Source organism: Bos javanicus, chromosome 15 (genome assembly GCF_032452875.1).
Source record: "Bos javanicus breed banteng chromosome 15, ARS-OSU_banteng_1.0, whole genome shotgun sequence".
Lineage (NCBI taxonomy): Eukaryota > Metazoa > Chordata > Mammalia > Artiodactyla > Bovidae > Bos > Bos javanicus.
The window spans coordinates 34,731,590-34,754,013 of record NC_083882.1 but is presented as its reverse complement, the minus strand read 5'-3'; the positions used below and the strand labels follow the sequence as shown (position 1 = coordinate 34,754,013).

Sequence of the window (22,424 nt, the reverse complement as noted above, 5' to 3'; positions counted from 1 at the left end):
AAAGCTCAGCCCTTCTATTGCAGAAGGCTGTCTCTATCTCATGCTAACTCTGTTGTTTTTTTTTACTTTGAATTCACCTTAGTAAGACTTACTTTTGCAAGGCCACAGGCCTCTTGAGTATTTGCAAACAACTGCAGTGGGACACAATTACAGGTTTTGCTACTGTAAGCAACTCTGTAAGGATCAGAATATTAAGCCAAAACGTGGTGGCCAATCTTGTGCCCAAAAAGGCTGCATAGACATCAGTCATTTAGCAATTCTGTGAGCCTCCTTGGCAGCCTGCCACCTTCACCTGTGGTCTCATGCGGGATGACTCCTGTGGAGTGACACAAACACTGCTTCTTTAGGAGTAATAGTGGGGGGAAAATAATTCCATTTTTATGGAGAGCTAAGGAGGCATTTTTTGTGATGTGAGGCTATGCTTTGAAAACAAATGACTCAACAGAAATGTGACTCAAATGATAACCAATGGTCTGCAAAAATATCTCTGATTAATTGTGAAACATTTCTCTTGAATGCAGATCTGGCCACATTCTGGTCTGGCAGTGAAGAAAATAAGGTGCCTCAAGTGGTGTGATAAAGGCAACAGCCTATCACCTCCAAGGCTAAGAAAAGGGGACCTGGGGCAGAGTACTCAGGACCTAACAAACAAAGTAGAAGAGGCTGCTCTGCCTTTAGCAGGCCCCCTCCACTTAGCAAACAGCCTGGGAGATCATGATCACTTAGAAGGTTCCTTGAGAGCCAGCCACAAGCCCTGTCTAAGCAATAGGAGCTGGACCCAAGTACTGGCCCCAACTGTGCCACTGATTAGTTGGGCAGTCTTGGGTTAAGTCACTGCTTCTCATTATGCCTGAGGGCTATACTGGTAGTGACAGGACCCAGGAAGGCAGCCAAAAAAAGTGAATTCAATAAACAGTGTTGAGACAATTGAGTAGCCATCTGGAAAAATAATGAAGTTGAATCTGCACCTGACGTATATCAGGATAAATTCCAAATAGATCAAAGATTCACATGTAGACTATAAAACCATAAAGTGCCAGAATAAAATAAGAGGAAAGTCCTTTATACCCTGGGGTGGGGAGGGATTCTCAAAATCCGGAAGCCATACTCTAAAGGCATCCAGAATTCTAGGAAAAGACTGGTAAATTTCATTTACAGTGAAAGAAAAGTTGCATGATAAAAATAGGACAAAATAAAAACATCAAAAGCAAAAACAAAAGGCAAAAATCTAGGAAAATACATGAGCAATTCAAATCACAGACAAAGGCCTAATCTTCCTAATATATAAAGAGCTCCTAGAAACTGATTAGCAGAAGACCAACAACTCAATTGCTGAAAAAGACAAAGGAGAACTTCCCTGGTGCTCCAGTGGTTAAGACTCAGCACTCCCCCTGCAGGGGGCATGTGTTTCCTCCTACTGCGTGGAACATGCACCTACTGCATGCAAAGCAAGCATAGACAGTGCAGGTCTATGAAGACGTACAACACGGTTCACGTACAACACTACTTTGCATGCAGTAGGTGTTCGATCCCTGGTCAGGGAATTAAGATCCTGCCTGTCGTGCAGCACAGCCAAAAAGAAAAAAAAAAGGAGAGAACATGGAGGGATATTTTCATTCTGAGGACCTTGAAATAGGCAAAGCGTCTTAAGTAGGACCCAAATACCTCAAATCATTAAAGAAAAGACTGATTAACTAGACTTCATTAAAATTAAGAATATCCAAAGGTCCGTCTAATCAAGGCTATGGTTTTTCCTGTGGTCATGTATGGATGTGAGAGTTGGATTGTGAACAAAGCTGAGCACCGAAGAATTGATGCTTTTGAACTATGGTGTTGGAGAAGACTCTTGAGAGTCCCTTGGACTGCAAGGAGATCCAACCAGTCCATTCTAAAGGAGATCAGTCCTGGGTGTTCTTTGGAAGGAACGATGCTAAAGCTGAAACTCCAGTACTTTGGCCACCTCATGCGAAGAGTTGACTCATTGGAAAAGACTCTGATCCTGGGAGGGATTAGGGGCAGGAGGAAAAGGGGACGACAGAGGATGAGATGGCTGGATGGCATCACCGACTCGATGGACGTGAGTTTGAGTGAACTCCGGGAGATGGTGATGGACAGGGAGGCCTGGCATGCTGCGATTCATGGGGTCGAAAAGAGTCAGACACAACTGAGCGACTGAACTGAACTGAACTGACTGATATTTATCAAAAGATAAATATCATCACTGTTTACACTAAAAGAACAAAAGAGAAAGTCACTGCCCAGGAGATGTTCACAATATATATATCCTACAAAGAGAAGGCAATGGCACCCCACTCCAGTACTCTTGCCTGGAAAATCCCATGGATGGAGGAGCCTGGTAGGCTGCAGTCCGTGGGGTCTCGAAGAGTCGGACACAACTGAGCGACTTGACTTTCACTTTTCACTTTCATGCATTGGAGAAGGAAATGGCAACCCACTCCAGTGTTCTTGCCTGGAGAATCCCAGGGACGGGGGAGTCTGGTTGGCTGCCGTCTATGGGGTCGCAGAGAGTCGGACATGACTGAAGCGACTTAGCAGCACAAAGAAACTGAATTCATAAGATAAAGGATCTCTACAAATTGTTAAGAAAAGCAGAGATAAAACCCACTTTAAAACAATGAGCAGAGTCTTCATGCTAGACCAAAAGAAGCTATGCACGTGGCCTATAAGCATACACAAAAGTGCTCCACATCATTGGTTACCAGAGAAATGCAAATTAAATCACAGTGAGACTCCACACTACACACCCAGCAGAATGGCCTAAATCAATAAGACTGAAAATACCTGGCAAAGATATGGCACAATTAGAACTCTCATACATTGCTGGTAGGAGTATAAATTGGTACAACTACTTTGTAAAACTGTTGAGCAGAATCTATTAATGCTATATATATGACCTGGTAACACAGAAATCCTACTCTTAGTTACATTCTCAAGAGAAATAAATGTGTATGTTCACCAAAAAGCATGTAGAAGAATGTTCATAGCAGCTTTATTCACAATTTTCAAACTGGAAACAGTTCAAATACTCTTCAGCAGTTACATGGATTAATAACTTGTAGTATTGATATTACTCATCAATAAAAAAGAACGATTGCTACACAGAGAGTGGATGGTTTTAATGGACACAGTGTGTTGAACTAAAGAAGCCACACAAGAGTTCATGCTGCATGATGCCATTTATATGAAGTTTAAGAACAGGGAAGACCTGATCTCCAGAAACAGAAGTCAGAACAGTGGTTCCCTCTGCGGGGTGGGTTACTGACAGAACAAGCAGGAGGCAGCCTTCTGGGGTGCTGGAGATGGTTTGTATCTTGAGCTGGGTGGTGGTTTCTTAAGTAGATACATATGTGAACACTCATCAGTCTGAACCATTAAGATTTGTGCACTTTACTATTTACATACGGTACTTCAATTGAAAAAGTAAGATAAGCCAAAACCACCCTGAGTAGTTTTTCACCTATTAAATTGGCAAAAATCCCAAAGTTTCCTAACACATGATTAGGGAGGCTGCAGAAGCAGGCACTCTCCTACACTACTGTTGGGAGTGGAAAACGGTACAATTCCTATGGAAGCCAGTTTCTGCAGTATCTTGCAAAATAATAAATACTCTTTAACATAATAATTTTACTTCTAGGAATTTATCCTACTGCTATACTCACCTAAACATGAAATAACACATATATACGAGGTAATTCACTATGTCACAACTTGTAGTAAGCAAAAGACAGGAAATCACCTAAATCTCCAGCAACAGGGCACTGGTTAAATAAATCATGGTACATAGGTACATAGGTACTAAGATCATGGCATCCGATCCCATCACTTCATGGCAAATAGATGGGGAAACAGTGGAAGTCAGTGGCTGACTTTATTTTTCTGGGCTCCAAAATCACTGCAGATGGCGACTGCAGCCATGAAATTAAAAGACGTTTACTCCTTGGAAGGAAAGTTATGACCAACCTAGACAGCATATTAAAAAGCAGAGACATTATTTTGTCAACAAAGGTCTGTCCAGTCAAGGCTATGGTTTTTCCAGTTGGTTATGTATGGATGTGAGAGTTGGACTATAAATAAAGCTGAGCACCAAAGAATTGATGCTTTTGAACTGTGATGTTGGAGAAGACTCTTGAGAGTCCCTTGGAGTGCAAGGAGATCCAACCAGTCCATTCTAAAGGAGATCAGTCCTGGGTGTTCATTGGAAGGACTGATGTTGAAGTTGAAACTCCAATACTTTGGCCGCCTGATGCGAAGAGCTGACTCATTTGAAAAGACCCTGATGCTGGGAAAGATTGAGGGCAGGAGGAGAAGGGGACGACAGAGGATGAGATGGTTGGATGGCATCACTGACACAATGGACATGGGTTTGGGTGGACTCCAGGAGTTGGTGATGGACAGGGAGGCCTGGTGTGCTATGGTTCATGGGGTCGCAGTCAGACATGAGTGAGTGACTGAACTGAACTGAACATAGGTATACTGGAATATTATGGAGTGGTAATAATGAACTAGAAAGGCTTTTTAAAAATTAATTTAATTTGGCTGTTTTGCATCTTCATTGTGGTGCACAAACTCTCTAGTTGTGGCACATGGGCTCAGCAGTTGTGGCACAAGGGCTTAGCTGTCCCATATCCTGTGGGATCTTAGTTCCCTGACCAGGGATTGTGCCCACATCTCCTGCATTGCAAGGCAAATTCTTAACCACTGGACCACCAGGGAAGTCCCTAGAAAGGCTTTTATACTGATATGAAAAGATCTCCCAGATAAATTACTGAAAGAAAAAAATCAGACACTAAAAAGCATGTAAAGTATACTACAGTTTATGTAAAAGAGAAGATAAAAATAAATCTTAGCATTCACTTATGTATGCAAAAAAGCAACTAGAAGGATATGAAGAAACTAATAATAGAATTAGTTGCACATGTAGTAGAAGGGTTTTGGGGCACTGGATAGATGGGAGATAAAGCAGGAGGGAAATTTTTCATTTTAAATCTTTTTGTGCTTTTTAAGTTTTAAATAATGTACATGTATTAATTATTCACAAATTAAATAAGTAAAAGAAAATTTTAAAGAGAAGGTACACCAGAAGAAGAATCTTAAAAGGGTTGGGACTGTCAGAAGGTAAAGAGGGAAGTGTGATAACAACACAATGTCATCAATGTCACAATTTTACCTAGTTATTATGCAGAGAACTGCTTAATCTGAGCCAGACTGCTATAATCTAAATATACAGAACTTGCCAACATGAAGGGGAACCAAATATTGAAATGAAGAGATGAAATAATCTTATCTGGTGGCCTTAAAAACAGGCTAGACTGTCAGGGTCTGCAGGAAGGCAGCAGCAGGCAAGAGACCACAGACTCTGGAGTTAGAGGCCTGGGTTAAAGACTCGACACACAGATTCCTCCTGACCGGATGACCTGGCGGTGCAAACAGCTCAACCTAAGCTTCAGATTCTCTCATCTAGAAAGCAGGGTTAACAACCGTGCATCAATTGGGTATGAGGATTAATGGGACAAAATAAGTAAAGCATTTCCGCTCTGTCCATCCCATTGTGCACAGGACCATACAAGTCTGTCCCTGCCTCAAAGATCTCTACAAGGCCCTGGGGTTTGGAGGTACTGCCTCTCAGATCTACAGCCAGTGTCAAAATAAGTTAGCTCTCTCGATTCAATTCCTATGCGACCCCACTTGACGGGTCTCAGGCCACGCCGGTCAGCTGTTCTGCCACACATATTAGAAAATCACAAAAGTTCAACAGTTAGAAAAAATCAGTGAAAGGAAAATAATAAAAAATAAAAGATCCTTGCACAGATTATAGTTCCAGTTTGGTAAAAGAGCTGCTTCTGCTTGGAGGAGGAGGCACTATACTTTGCTGCCAAATATCTAACACTTTAACAATGCCTGTCTGGCATGCGTGAGTGCTCCAGGAAAGGGCCCCCAATAAAATCCCTTCTAAGGGCCTGCATGGAGTGGGAGAGAGGAAATGCAGTCAGCTCTTTTTTCTCTGCAGGAAGGGGAGGCTGAACAACCGCACATCAGGAGAAAAGGCAAACAAATTGCCCATTCAAGCCAAAATAAGCCGCTCCCAAGGGGAAGGGAAACAGCTGGAGCCAATTCAGCCAGACACAGAGGTGAGGGCCCTGAAGACAGAGCTGGGCCTGGGACACCTGCCCCTGGCAACCAGGGATCCTCTGAGCAAGTGGCGGCCACACGCCCTCATCTCACTCCTGCTGACCTCACCTATGCCCATGAAGGGGAGCTGGCCAGCTTTGTCAGAATGTGGAGAGGAATCCTGGGTGAAAAGGAAGGAAGCAAGCAAGCAGCTGAACTCGTGAACCTGTCAAGTTCACCAGCTGAGCACCTATGCTGTGACAGGCACTGGGCAGGTGCCTGACACACCTGTGCCATTTGGAAAAATAACTTTTAGAGTTGGGGATTGTGATACTGCTTTTACAGATGTGGAATCAGGCTCAGTGGGGAACAACTGTACAAGGCACACAGCTAGAAAGGGGCCAGGCCGGCCACGGCCAGTGGCTTCTGCTTTTCCTTCCTGTCACTGAGTTTGTCTACGCTCAGCTCCAGAGGCTCTTCCTTTGTCTAATACAGGAGCCTGCCCTGCCTCACCATCCTCTCTAGCCATGGGGGCAACCTTGTGGCAAACACAGCCCAGGTCAAGAGAAGCTTCATTGGACAACTAAGGAAAGAACCAAACCAAATTGCAAAAGGAGAAACAAAGAAACCCGGAAGCAAATAAAGTAGCAAAGTTTAATCATTGATGCTTTGACTTTATGGGCTTCCCCAGTGGCTCAGACGGTAAAGAATCTGCCTGAAATGCAGGAGACTTTGGTTTGATCCCTGGATCAGGAAGATCCCCTGGAGAAGGGAATGGCTACCCATTCCAGTGTTCTTGACTGGAGAATTTCATGGACAGAGGAGCCTGACAGGCTACAGTTCTGTAGGGTCACAAAGAATAGAACACGACTAAGCAACTAACACATTCACTTTAAGAAGCTAACGTGGCTGCTGTGGGGCTTCTCTAGGGCTGGAACACACAGGGCCCAGTCCCTGTCTGGGACGGTGAACAGCAAAACCCTGACACGGAGCAAAGCTGGGCTGGCACTCTTTCCAGGGCCGTTGGGGTTTTGAGATCCCCAGATCAGTGTACCCAGGCTGCAGCTTACAAATCCATTCTGCCGCTCTGCCGAGATCCTTGACCCTGACACGCTAGGTGAGGGAGACACTTCTCTCTCCACTTTCTGGAATTCCTACCATGAGCTTCAGTCTTGTTAATATTATTTCCTTAAATTATATTCTCAACATATAATAAAAGCAACACCAACACCAGCTAACATTCACTGAGCCTTTATTTTTGTCAGGCACTGTCAGCCCTTTATACAACAACACTATGAGGTCAATAATATGATCTTCCAGGTGAGGCAGTCAAGACACAGAGAGTATCCTGAGGAAACCACAATTGAAAAAGATACACATGTACCCCAGTGTTCACTGCAGCACTGTTTACAAAAGCCAGGACATGGAAGCAACCTAGATGTCTGCTGCTGCTGCTGCTAAGTCGCTTCAGTCATGTCCGACTCTGTGCGACCCCATAGACGGCAGCCCACCCGGCAGATAAATGGATAAGGAAGCTGTGGTACATATACACAATGGAATATTACTCAGCTATAAAAATGAATGCATTTGAGTCAGTTCTAAAAATGTGGGTGAACATAGAGCCCACTATACAGAGTGAAGTTAAGTCAGAAAGAAGAAGATAAATACCATATATTAACACACATATATGGGATCTAGAAAGATGGTACCAACAATCCTACCTGCAGGATAGCAAAGGAGACAAAGACATAAAGAACAGATTTTTAGACTCAGAGGGAGAAGGGGAGGGTGGGATGGTTTGAGAGAATAGCATTGAAACATACACATTATAATATGTAAAAGAGACAACCAGGATGAGTTTGACATGTGACACAGGGCACCCAAAGTCAGTGCACTGTGACAACCTGGAGGGATGGGGCGGGGAGGGAGGTGGGAGGGGCGTCCAGGCTGGAGGGGATACACCGCACCTGTGGCCGATTTACAACGATGTATGGCAAAAACCAGCACAATATTGTGAAGTAATTATCTTTCAATTAAAATAATTTTTTTTAAAGACACAGAGAGGCTAAGTCATTCATAAACAAGGCTACATGGCTCATAAGCAGAGGAGCCAGGATTTGCATCCAGGAGATAGGACCCCAGCGTCTGTGCTCTTAGTCACTCCCCACCCTCCTTGGCCCTGAGGAGGTGAGTGAGTCAAAGAAGCATTCGTGGAAAAGTCAGGCACAGAGTGCTGTCATCTACTGCTACTTATCCCTGAGCACCTTGTTTCACCTCTGAGTCTCAGTTTTCTTCTCCATAAAGTGGGTACAACAAATAGGCTTTGTGGAGTCCTGTGCATTTTAAGACAGAGAAGGCAATGGCACCCCACTCCAGTACTCTTGCCTGGAAAATCCCATGGATGGAGAGGCGCGGTAGGCTGCAGTTCATGGGGTCGCTACAAGTTGGACATGACTGAGTGACTTCACTCTCACTTTTCATTTTGGAGAAGGAAATGGCAACCCACTCCAGTGTTCTTGCCTGGAGAATCCCAGGGACAGAGGAGCCTGGTGGGCTGCCATCTATGGGGTCGCACAGAGTCGGACAGGACTGAAGCCACGTAGTAGCAGCAGCAGCAGAGCCCGAGTTACATTGTTTCAATCATCTCACTTCCCCCTCCCTTCCAGTTTGATGTGTTTCTTCTCCCCTGGAGCAAAGTGTGGCTTCTCTACATTCTGCTCCAGTCTATTTGGGCACTGTTTTGTGCCCATCATGTGTGTGACCCAGCACCAGGCATGGAGGGCCTGGATCTCGGGTGTGAGACTGAAGGCAGGGAAGTCCACTTGAAGGCAGCAGGGGCAGGAGGTGGAGGCGGGAGCCGGCCGTGAGAGCCAGACATCCAGCTGGTAGGAACTCTGCTCCTCCAGCTTGTCTCCCTCTTGCTGGCCTCCTGCTAGGGCTCACAGGAGGCTTCTTGTCGCTTCCTGCTGCACAGCTTGCATCCTGCCGGGCACCCACTGAGGGCACCATGCCCCCAGGGGTGCTCAGCCTCTGATCCCAGCTCACACACAGGCAGGTATACGTGTCCAGAGTCCTGGGACTGGGCCCACCTTTCCTGACTCTGGAACCATTCATTCAGCAGACTGAGCCAAGCCCCAGGCTTTGGGAACAAAATGGAAAATAAGAGGTTTGCCCTCAAGGAGTTCACCAGTATGCCATGCCCTGCTCTCCCACTGGCTCTGCTGTTTTCCTCACTTGGGTAGGAACGCTGGACACACCTTTCCAGAATGTCATCATTTCTCTCTCCCAACCAAGAATTATTACTTCACTAGAACAGTTACACTAACAAGTGACTTTCCCCTCTTCCTACCCTGACCAAGAGAACTGAAAAAGAAATGGAATAGTTACTTTATTTCTTACACATCTCCTATATAGTACCAGGTACTTCAGATATATTATCTTCTCTAATCCTCACAACAACAATCCTGCCAGGTGGAATTATCCCCATTACACAGATGAGGAAAAAATGGAAGCTCACACAGAGATGGAGCCAGTTTAAACCAAGGCTGTCTGCCTGCAGAGTCTGTGCTCTGTCTACAGCCCTAGGCTGCCTGTCGGCTCTGCCTGCCACCCTGCTGACTCCAGCACCCCCACCGTCAGCTGTATTTTGTTCTTTCTTGTATTTAGATTCCCTGCAATCTTATTGTTTGTGCTGGTCCCAGAAGAAGCCAACCTCTCTTCCAGTCCAGTGACAGCAGCAGTAGCAACATCCTAGGCACTGCCTCTGATTCTTTGATTAGCTTGTCTTAATTACACCCAGGCTGGAGCAATTCCAGTATAAAGTATCTGGTGTTGCAAAGCACACAGGTCTGCTGTTACATTTTCTCACTCCCTCTCTGACTCCAGCCCCTTTCCTCCCCCCACCCACTCTGCTGGCTGGCAGCCTGCCTCCTCTGCTGTCCTTGGTTCTGCCTTCTTGCACATCACATTCGGGCCTGCAAAGCAGTGCTTCAAACTGCCACCCCAGGCAGCTGAGCCAGCCAGTCTAGCTTAATCCAGAAAACAGTGCTTGAGTTTCTGCTGAGTGCCAGGCACTGCTCTGGGTGCTGCAAATAACCAGGAAACAAAAGGAAAAGCCAGGGGCCTTGACCTTCAGAAGCTGAGATTCAGAGGCTGGGAGAGGGATGTTCACAGAACAGACATCACCTACTCAAAGCAGACAGCAACGGGGTTGTAATAGAGCCCTAAGATATTGGGCTGTGATGACCTAAAAGGGTGAGATGGAGGGAGGGAGGGAGGGAGGTTCAAGAGAGAATTGATACTGCTGTATAGCAGAAACTAACAGCACTGTAAAGTAATTATACTCCAATTAAAAAATACCCTTAAAAATAAAATACTGGGGCTGGAGGGAACTTGGTTTTCTGTTTTAACTGCTCCATTTCACAGATGGGGGACCTAAAGATGGGGGCAATTATTTGATCTAATGATATTAGATAATATCAACTAACACTTCTAAAACCCCTACTAGGAGCTAAGTGCTCTTCTAAGTGCTATACACATATCAACTCTTTTAACCCTCACAACAGCCCCAACAACCCCAAGATACCATTGCCCTTCTCATTTTAAAAATGAGAAAGATGAGGCATGGAGAGCTAAGTACCTTGTCTGGGGTCACACAGCGAATAAGTAGAAGCCTGCATTGAACTCAGATAGCCAGACTCTACACTGTCTCTCTTTTTTTTTTTTTAATTTTATTTTATTTTTAAACTTTACATAATTGTATTAGTTTTGCCAAATATCAAAATGAATCCATCACAGGTATACCTGTGTTCCCCATCCTGAACCCTCCTCCCTCCTCCCCCCCTATACCATCCCTCTGGGTCGTCCCAGTGCACTAGCCCCAAGCATCCAGTATTGTGCATTGAACCTGGACTGGCATCTCGTTTCATACATGATATTTTACATGTTTCAATGCCATTCTCCCAAATCTTCCCACCCTCTCCCTCTCCCACAGAGTCCATAAGACTGTTCCATACATCAGTGTCTCTTTTGCTGTCTCGTACACCGGGTTATTGTTATCATCTTTCTAAATTCCATATATATGCGTTAGTATACTGTATTGGTGTTTTTCCTTCTGCCTTACTTCACTCTGTATAATAGGCTCCAGTTTCATCCACCTCATTAGAACTGATTCAAATGAATTCTTTTTAATGGCCGAGTAATACTCCATTGTGTATATGTACCACAGCTTTCTTATCCATTCATCTGCTGATGGACATCTAGGTTGCTTCCATGTCCTGGCTATTATAAACCTACAGACTGAGTCTACCTGCGGAAGTATCAAGAAAGCTTTTTGAAGGAATTACTCACAGGCCTGATTATAAAAACCAGTGAACCTTGGTTATAAACAGCCAATAAGAAGAAACATCAATTAATCACAGGCTTGGGAGTTCCTGAGTGCCAAGAAACACAAGGCAGGAAAGCAGTGGGCCAAGCCATCACCCCCCAACCCCACCCCGTCTCCAAAAAAAGAGCCGAGCAAGAGGAAAGAATTTGGTGCAAAGGACTGACTCAAGAGCCAGGAGCAGCCCAATTCTCTTCCTCTCCAATGTTCAGCTCTCTGCACACGATGCCCTCAACCTGTAAGATCTTTAATTCTCCCCAAAATGCCTCTTCCTGAAGCAGGGAGGCTAGCTCAGGTACCTTTTTAGATGCTCAATAATATGTAGAGAAATTTTAGAAAAAGGGCCCCTAGCAAAGCCTTGGTCAACTAAATACTTCCATGTCCCAGAATCTCCCCCAGCATACACACACACGCACGTTGGCCTTTGCTTAATCAGGAGTCCTCCAGTTCTGCCCATGAGTTTCAGAATAAACGCAGTTATCAGGACACAAATTACTTACCAATCACCGCCAGATTATGCTCTGAGCCACAGGAGATCTGTAAAAAGAAATAAAATAAGTTATATTATAGATATAAATAGAAAACTTATTTAAGCCATTATATTTTATGATCAGAGTTATTTTTAAGGATATTAACATCCAGTTTTGGAGCAATTTTAGGAAGTAGAAAGGGGCACAATGAAAAAAAGACTATAATTACAATACACTCACAACTCCATAAAAAGTGAAAAAATAAAAAAATATTGAATGGAAATACACCACAATGTTAATGTATTTGCTTGTAGGCAGAGACCATAAGTGATTTTTTAAAAAATCCTTTATTCTTTATACTTTTTTTTGTATTTTTCAACTTTCTATAATGAGCATGTGTTACTGTAAAAAAAAAAAAATGAAAATATAAGGCAATATAAATGACAGTTTTGGAAAACTGAGCTGAAAAGTCCATCACTCTGGCCTGGAATGATAAAATGAGCAAAGAACTCAGTGGAAACAGACTTGCCCAAGGGAAAACGCTTGACTTCTGCCCATCTGCTCACTCTCCCTTCTACCTTCCAGCCACACAAACCACCTGCAGTTCTCTGAACACATGTCCTCTCACACCTCCGGGCCTTTACACATGCTGCTCCTCTGCTCTGCATGGCCTCCCCTGAACTGCCTACCTCCAAAAATTCTTTTCATCCTTTAAAATTTCAAAGCATCCAGACACTCCCTTGCTACTGCTTCTAGCTGACGAAAGCACTCCTTCCATTAGGCAATTTATATGCATCCCCACTGCAGCAATCATCTTGTCGTCTTTTACATTTTCCCCCATTTCCTCACTAGACTGTGTGTGTCTTGAAGACAGCGCTATGTCTCATTCCCTTCTACACTACTACACAGATGGACTGTACAAGGTCTGGGGCTCAGAGAAAATGAATGAAAGAACAAAGTACCTAAAGAACAAACACCTAAGAGACAATCATCTGGGGTTCTGAATTCAGTGCTGTACCCAGTGAGAGCTATTTCTTGCCTCTCAGTCTCTGCATGTCCCAAATGCTACCAGAAGGAAGTGACTGGGAAAATAAGAGCGTAAATTGTCCCCCAGGTATTAATTAAAAGGAACTCTAGGTTCTGGAGAAGATCCTGTGACCTTTACTGTGATGCTTACTTTAGCTCCTGGCAAGAAAAAGGGCTTCAGGTACTTATGGAATGTCAACTGGAAGAGCCCTGGAGATCACCTAGTCTGATCTTTCACACGATGTGGAGAAAACGGGCTTAGGAAGAGGAAATATAACTTGCATCAGGTGCCAGTGGAAGTGCGTGTCTGTCTAAATTAAGACTAGAGCCTCTCTGATTCCCTCATTCTCACACTCTCCTGGTGCTGTAACTTCTTACACTTTCCCAGTGAAAAACCACTTGGCAGTGATATTCAAGGGTAACTAGCACAGGCCCCTGACAGTCAAGGTAACAGGCTCAAAAGACATTTGAGTACGGCAGGCCTGGTGGCTCAGCTGGTAAAGAATCTGCCTGCAGTGCAGGAGACCTGGGTGCGATCCCTGGGTTGGGAAGATCCCCTGAAGAAGGGAGAGGCTACTCACTCCAGTATTCTAGCCTGGAGAAGTCCATGGACCAAGACCATGGAGTCGCAAAGAGTTAGTCATGACTGAGCGACTTTCACTTCACTTCAAGTGAGAAGGGGCAGCCAGGCTTCTCAGGCTTTTTCCTTTGTAAAACTTATGGGTCCAGGATCTTAGTTTCCTCAGGGAAGAGGGCTACCCATGTTTAGGTGGATTCCCTAACACTGTCTGGCAAAGAAGTACCTGGATATTAAATATTTCCAGGCTGACTAGTCTCTGAGCTCCCGTGAGGCAGGCTCTGTCTCTGATTTATCTGAGGCGGTCCCCCTAGGCCTCACCCAGGCCATACACACAGCACAAGTTCATCATATGCTTCCTGGTTATACTGAGGCTGGTTCCCTTGGTTTTGTCACAGCAAGCTACTTAGATGGAAGAATTAGAAACAAACTTAGGTGTCTAACAATAGGAGAGTTCTATGTAAGTTACAGTAGAGCCATCTGATGACTTGGAAATTATTATGCAGCCTTGGAAAATGATGCTTACAATAAAGGAAAATACGTGTGATATCCTGTGAACTGAAAAAACTACATAAAAATTATATATGTAATATGATCTCAACTCTATAATAAAACATGAATAAAAGACTGGAAGGAGTTATTCCAAAAATTTAATAGTGATAGCCTCTGGGTTAAGGATAAGAGTAAGGATAAGGTAAGGGTAAGGATAAGAATAAGGATAAGGGGGCATTATGAATATGAGTATCACTATGCCAAAGCCTTTGACTGTGTGGATCACAATCAACTGTGGAAAATTCTGAAAGAGATGGGAATACCAGACCATCTGACCTTCTTGAGAAATCTGTATGCAGCTCAGGAAGCAACAGTTAGAACTGGACATGGAACAACAGACTGGTTCCAAACAGGAAAAGGAGTACGTCAAGGCAGTATATTGTCATCCTGCTTATTTAACGTATATGCAGAGTACATCATGAGAAACCCTGGGCTGGATGAAGCCACAAGCTGGAATCAAGACTGCCGGGAGAAGTATCAATAACCTCAGATATGCAGATGACACCACCCTTATGACAGAAAGTGAAGAAGAACTAAAGAGCCTCTTGATGAAAGTGAAAGAGGAGAGTGAAAAAGTTGGCTTAAAGCTCAACATTCAGAAAACTAAAATCGTGGAATCCAGTCCCATCACTTCACGGGAAATAGCTGGGGAAACAGCGGAAACAGTGGCTGACTTTATTTGGCGGGGGGGCTCCAAAATCACTGCAGATGGTGACTGCAGCCATGAAATTAAAAGATGCTTGACCCTTGGAAGGAAACCTATGACCAACCTAGATAGCATATTAAAAAGCAGAGACATTACTTTGCCAACAAAGGTCCATCTAGTCAAGGCTATGGTTTTTCCCGTGGTCATGTATGGATGTGAGAGTTGGACTATAAAGAAAGCTGAGCACTGAGGAACTGATGCTTTTGAACTGTGGTGTTGGAGAAGACTCTTGAGAGTCCCTTGGACTGCAAAGAGATCCAACCAGTCCATCCTAAAGGAGATCAGTCCTGAGTGTTCACTGGAAGGACTGATGTTGAAGCTGAAACTCCAGGACTTTGGCCACCTGATGCAAAGAGCTGACTTATTTGAAAAGACCCTGATGCTGGGAAAGATTGAAGGTGGGAGAAGGGGACGACAGAGGATGAGATGGTTGGATGGCATCACCGACTCAATGGACATGAGTTTGGGTAAACTCCAGGAGTTGGTGATGGACAGGGAGGCCTGGCATGCTGTGGTCCATGGGGTCACAGAGAGTCGGACACAACTGAGCGGCTGAACTGAACTGAACTGATGAGTATGGTTTTCCCTTTGCCTTTTTCTATGTTCTTTAAATTTTATACACAATTTTAATAATCAGAAAAATTATCTAGTACAAATAAGGAAAATAAATATAACGCAGTTCCCACCACAGAGGAGTAAAAAAAAATTTTTTAAAGGCTCTTGGCTATAAAATAAATGTGCTATAAAATCTGACATGTTCTGAAGTAGTAGAGATAAAAAATTTGAAGGAAATAATTAAATTATAAAGGTAGTTGTATTATGGTAAGATTATAAGATTTTTTTCCTTCAAATTCTCTGTTTTTCAAACATTCTTTAAATGTTCAAAATTAAAGCCACCATACACTGAGGACTCATATGTGCCAGGTATCATGCCAAGACACTTTATAAACACTATCTCACCTTACTCATAACAGTAATATTTTAGGTAGGTTTGACTTTGCTCATTTCAGAGAGAAGAGAACTGAGGTTCATATATATTCATAACTTCCTAGCTTGCTAAGTGGCAGCCATAGAACTAAAAGCCAGGTTTGTCTATCTCCAGAGTTCATGTTCTATACTGCCAGGTTACACTACCTTTATTTTTTTTTTAATGAAGTTATTTCATTTTATAAATGCAGGCAGAAAGGGCCTGCCTCTGATTGCCAGGGCTCACCCTGGGGCTGCGGGAGCAGACCTGACCAGCCTTGAAGACTAGGGGCTTCCAGAAACAAGTCACTGACAAACGCCAGCATCAGGCAGCAGATGCTGCTGTGAATTAATGAGCGAGACAGTGATGAATGGATTTTGTCAAGGCAATGTAGTGCTTGAAGCTCAAAGTTCCCTGCTGTTTCTTGCTGTCTGTGCATTGGCACAGAGGTCAGGAGACTGAACACCGCAGGCCACAAAATCCCAGTGCTACACTCCTTCAACAAGATTGTGTCAATGACCATTTGTTTCACATTGCCTCTGTCAGCATCTACCCACTGCCCAGCTTTCTAGAAGACTCTGTTAACAATGGCAGTATGCCCAGGAGAAAGAGAGTCAGGGTCAGAACCAGGTGAATGCTAAGTCCTCCGCTTTCTGGCTCTCAGACCTCCGGCAAGGTATTTAGCCCCTGGAGCCTCAGTGTTCTCAGGAGTATAAGGTAGAAAAGAGTATCCTCCCATCTGCCTGACAGAATTGCTAGAGGACAAATGACACAGTCCATCCCCCAACAGCCATGAGTCTCATCTTCCTTACATATAACCTTGCACATGTCACGCCCCTATAGAAAACCCTCCACAGGACTTCAGCATTGGAAGGGCAAAGTCTAAAGCATGTGGTATGGCTTACAAGGTCCTCACAAGTAGGCCCCTGTTTACCTCTCTGGCCTCCCTTTTCCCCCTTGCTACTCATGAACTCTCAACCCCAAGTAACATATCCCTTTTCCCATTCACACTAGCTACATTTTCTGTAAGAATATCACATGATTTCAGACTTTAATACATGCTATTCTCCTTGACTCGACTTCCCTTTCTCCTACTCTCCATCTAGCAAAATCGTTTATGATTGCTTACATTGTGCCTGTATGCTCAGTCCTGTCCGACTCTTTGCAACCCCACGGACTGTAGTCCACCAGGCTCCTTTGTCCATGGGACTGCCCAGACAAGAATACTGGAGTGGGTTGCCATTTCCTTCTCCAGGGGATCTTCCCAATCCAGGGATTGAACCTGCGTCTCTTACGTCTTCTGCATCGGCAGGCGGGTTCCTTACCATTAGTGCCACACTACCTCCTGGTAAAGCCTTCTCTGACTTCTCAAAGTAGAGCCAGCTGCTCCACCCTGGCTACTCCCACAGCACCATGCACCATGGCCCTTACCACATGATGTTTACTTATGAACCGTGCATGTGTTAATAAGCACCTCTGTCTCTCACAGATCCAGCAGGGTGCCTGCCCAGTAATGCGTCTGCCATATAGCCCAAGCTAAAGGCATGAAGGGGCCCAGACAAAGATAATGGGCCCAGAGATGTGAGATGATCCCAAAACAGTGTGAGTAGTGGTGCGGAGACGCCAGTCCAAATGCAGAAAGGCACTGCGATGCACCATGAAGGCAGGAAGGGAAAGGTATTAGTAGACAGGAGAGACGGGGAGGGTGTCAAGAGCACAGAACTGTTCCAGGGTGGGTTTCAGCTTGCTGGTTGGGGCCTTCAGGATTCAGGGGGCACACCCCCCCAACAGTGAGGAGTGGGGGACAGAGGAGTTTATGGAAAGTTGTCCTGTCACTCGGTCCAAACACTAGAGGGATCTGCTCTGCTCAGGCAACTCAGCCTGAGGAGGCAGAGCTGCAGAAAACAACTTCCAAAGTCTCAACTGCCACGGGGACAAGATCTCCTAGGAGCCCTCCTGCGGAGCTGGACTCCATCAGTTCTCATGAAGGAGGCCACAACTCCCCCTGGGCGGGATCCCACTAAATACAGTTGGACAGGGATGACCTGGGGCAAGAACTGACTGGTAGTGGACACCCACTACCAGTAGCTGCTGAAACATTAATGGGCTAAGTAAAGGAATAACTAAAAGCATAAATAAAAATTAGATGACTGAAAATATTGGCCAGATGTTGAATATGAGTGCTTTAGTTTCCACCGTCACACTTGTACCATTTCTATAAACTGCTGACTGGCCCTTATTGAGTCTTAATGGCCAAGAACCTGGCTAACTGCTTTGCCTATATTATTTCATTTAAACTGAAACCAAATCTAAATTTTTTTTGTTACAACCACTTTACAAATGAGACAATTGGGGTTCAGAGAGGTGAGGTAACTGATCAGAGTCTTACCGCTGATGGAGGTGCTGGATTCTGTGCTCGTATCTTCTTCAACCTTTCTGTCCTGTTAACTGTCCAAACCCTTCCCGGTGCCACATAGCATGTTCTCACATCTGGCAACCCTGTGTCAATTATCAAGGGATCTTATGCTGGGAGAGCCCCAGATTTACAAGGCTCAACCATCTGCCTGTGGTTACGAGTGTCTACCTCTGGTAGATCTAGATTTACCTCGATCAAGGGCTGTTCCAGGGCTTTTTCTCAGGGGACGCGGCTGTAAAATGGCAACAAAGATTTGTGGAAGCTATCACCTCGCGGGGAAGGCCACCAGGTTGACCCACTCCGCACACTTTAATCAGGGAAATCAGAGTAGGGCGGGGTGCGACCAGGACGCAGGAAAAGAAGCACTGAGATTCCAATGAGGGAAACCAGGCCGAGGCCAGACCAACCCCGAGGCTGGTCCCCGTCACCATCCAGGGGCCATCCTCAGCGCGGGGACCTCCCAACGGCGAGGTGGCAGCTCAGGTACCACCCTGGTGCGCAGCAGCGTGACGGGCCTACTGATTGGTTCTGCCTCACGCCAATGGGCCTGGGCGCCGGCCGATGCCATGGCAACAAGGCGCACGTGTGGACGCACGTGACGGCGGGCGGGCGGGGCGTCCACTCCGTAGGGTATTCTGCGGAAGGAGAGCTTCGGCGGTACAGCCCCGGCTCCCACCCTCACCGCACGTCCTTGGCCAGCGCCGCCCGGTCCTGAGAAAGAACAGACTGGCATGCAGCTCCAGAACGGCAGCCTCGCCCCGGCTGGGATTAACGAACGGGTTAACAGGGAAGGGAATGGGCGCCTCAGCGCAGCCTTTGCTAAATTCTGCCCTAACCCAGCTGCCACCTGCATAGAACTCAAGGGAGACAAACCAGAATTTCCAAACCTGTTAGAAAAGCAGGCTGGGAGGCTGGGCATATTTTACGACAAACTGCAGTCCTGTTAGTCAAAGGCGTTTTACCAGTAGGCTCAGAAAAAGCTTCAAAGGAGGTCCTTGGTGACAGCAGAGCGGCGCGGTTGCTTGTTTCTGGAAGCACCTACTCTTACAAAGACACCTCTGACTCCCTTTGTGGGGGCGTCAACTTTTGACTGAAGCCTAGATGTCAAAGAAGCCAAAAAAAAAATGAGACCTCTGGTCCCAGAGGTTTCAGCTTGTCGTCCACCTCAAAATCCAGGGAAGGAAGAACGCATTCACCCTGAAAAGCCTATTTTTCTTTCGTTTTTAAAATAGATTTACTATTGTTTTTCTTTTGAACTTTTTGTTTTGTATCAGGATACAGCCGACCAACAACGTTGTGATAGTTTCAGGTGAACAGCTGCGGGACTCAGCCGTACATATATATGTATCCATTCTCTCTCCTTTTGCACAACCTATGGAGAAGGAAATGGCAACCCGCTCCAGTGTTCTTGCCTGGAGAGTCCCAGGGACGGGGGAGCCTGGTGGGCTGCCGTCTACGGGGTCGCACAGAGTCGGACATGACTGAAGCGACTTAGTAGCAGCATACCTAAGTATAGGCCACCTAATGCAAAGAACTGACTCATTGGACAAGACCCTGGTGCTGGGAAATATTGAAGGCAGGAGGAGAAGGGGACTACAAAGGATGAGATGGTTAGATGGCATCACCGTCTTGATGGACATGAGTTTGAGCAAGCTCTGGGAGTTGGTGATGGACAGGGAAGCCTGGGGTGCTGCAGTCCATGGGGTCGCAAAGAGTTGGACACAACTGAACGACTGAACTGACTGATACCTAAGAAAATGAACCTTAAACTAGGTCCTACTTCATTCTCAAATGGAGAGGTTGCCGTGGGGAAGAAGAGAGCTAAAATTTGTTAAGTGCCTGGATGCCAAACGTGTGATATTATGGAATTTCACTTTACTCGCAAAGCTGCATCCTCCCAGCTACTCTTAGAAGTGGGGATCAATCTTCTAACAGGTCGGCAAACACACTCTGAAAAGTTAAATATGTCACACTGGGCTATTTACCCAGGTGAGCCTTGATCCAAAGCCCGTGAGCTTTACCCGCTACATATCCTGCCCCTCTTCTGGTACCAGACTGCCCCAGGCATTAAGGCTCAAACTCTCAAGTGACTAACAGCTCTCTGACTCCTTTATCTCTCTCCTACTCTGTCTCAAGAGCCTGTTAATTCTGCCTTCTCCATGTCTTGATTTTTTTAGCTGCTACCATCTTAGTTCAGTCCTTTCCACTCCAACTTGGAAGCTTTTGAGAGCTGCCTCTCAAGCTTTCTTCTTGCCATCCTGTCGTGATCTGGTTTATAAAGAAATTTTTTAAGTTGTCATGGTCTCAAAGTCTCCAACTTCCTACCACACTTGATCTCTCACTCCTTCCCTACATAAACCCACTAACCCAGCAACATAAGTCTCTTCTCTGTCCCTGGAAAATCTCTGTGTTTTCCCTCTTTTGCACCATTATTTGCACCATTCTCCCTTCTCCATACCATTCTGAACCTACCAACTTTACAAGGCCCAGTTCAAAACTCACTGCCTGGAGGAAGTCTCCCAGATCATCTCAGCCCTTAAAAGATCTGTCCTCTCTCAAATCCTACCACTTGTCTTGGCTAAAGTTGGCTTTTGTCAAACCTCCTTTCTACTGTTAATAATTTGGGTGTGGGGGTAGGGCATATCTCCCCAGGCAGTGTAGGGTAGTAGGAAGAGCTTGGAACCAGAAGATCTGGATTTTGAGTCCTTGCCCTGCCACCTCCTTGTCATAGGACCTTGGGCAAATCTCTTCACCTCTCTGGATTTCAGTTCCCTCAACTTTAGGATGGGATGGTAACAAACAAGTGAATCTCATACATCCTAAAACCCTTTCACACCCATCCCAACTTCTACAGAATAGAATTCTCTTTGAGTTTGACCCTGTTCTGCAGACATCTCTCCAAAATATATAAAATATAATTTGGAGAACATATAAAAGGAAACTATAAGTACTCGGAACTGGCATATGTTCACTATGAACAGTTCATTTCCTTTTCAACAATTATTTACTGCCAGATAAGGAGAGGACTTGAGAAATGTCTAGTTAATTAGAATATAATATACACAATTAAACTAGCCAGCCAGCCCCTCAGAATGCTTGCTTTTTCCATAGTGCACTCAAAGAAAATTCCTTTCTCCTAAATTGCTATGTTGATACTATGTGCACTCGTGGCATAATTGGTGTGAATGGGCTATCGAGGGATACCTGCACAAAGAAGGTTAATGCATAGATTGGCCACAGTCTGTGAAGTGGCTTAATGTGAAAATCCTGCCTGAAAAATGTTGTACGGTATAAGTCATCTTGTTGGTAGCTGGCACAGTAGCTGGAAAAAATAGACACAAGAAAGGTTAATATAAAGAGGAGCTACAGTCAGAAGAGTCGGAAGCAATAGGAGCAAACTAAAGAAGAGTAGCTAAGTCACTGGAATGTGAGATTTCTAGATCCTACTGCTGACAGTGAAAGAAAGTCGAGATTTTTCAGCTACCTTGTGTTTTAAGTGACTTTCCAGTTGTTCTTTTATAAGGCATTTGCTTCACCTGTTCCCAGTACTTACGCCCATCCTAAAGTAACCTGAGAGTATCTCTGATCCTTACAGACTAAAAGTGCCAAACTTAACAACGCATCTGAATTTCAGTAAAGGCAACGCCAGGAAGTTACTTGTGCCCATGAGAACAGGATACAGCCACGTGAGCTGAGCAGCTGACCTCAGAGACAGGTAATTAACAGATTTAGGCCAGCATGCTTCTCCAAAAAACTGAACCCTTTCCCTAATAGCCAAGACGGGCTGAAATTTATAAAGACTGCCAATACCAAATGCTGATGAGGATGTGGAACAACTGGAAATCTCTTACATGACTGGCAGGAATATAAACTCAACTGCACTGAAAAATTGGCAGTATCTGCTAAAGGTAAATACACACAGACACACACATCAGGAGACTCAAGTACCCGAAATAAATGATTACTTACTTCCATCAAAAAACATGTATAAGAATGTTCACAGCTGCTTTATTCATAATAAATAAAAACATAAAATTACCCAAATATTCATCATCAATAGAATGAATAAAGTATAGTATAATCAGAATACTTTGTAACTTTGGGGGGATAAAAACCCTACTGCTATTCAAAACATGGATAAATCTTCAAGAATAATGGTGAACAAAAGACTCCAGTCACAGAAGAGTAAATATTGTAA

The 22,424-nt window shown here is 44.8% G+C and overlaps 1 protein-coding gene across 2 annotated transcripts in view; it reads right to left on the bottom strand.

Annotated features, from left to right (window-relative positions):
* Positions 1 to 22,424, bottom strand: part of SERGEF (secretion regulating guanine nucleotide exchange factor) — a 248,254-nt gene that overhangs the window by 78,420 nt on the left and 147,410 nt on the right. For both annotated transcript variants that reach the window (XM_061440657.1, XM_061440658.1), the window contains exon 10: positions 12,013 to 12,049. In XM_061440657.1, the coding sequence (XP_061296641.1) occupies positions 12,013 to 12,049 (37 nt within the window). The remainder of the gene's footprint in view (positions 1 to 12,012; positions 12,050 to 22,424) is intronic.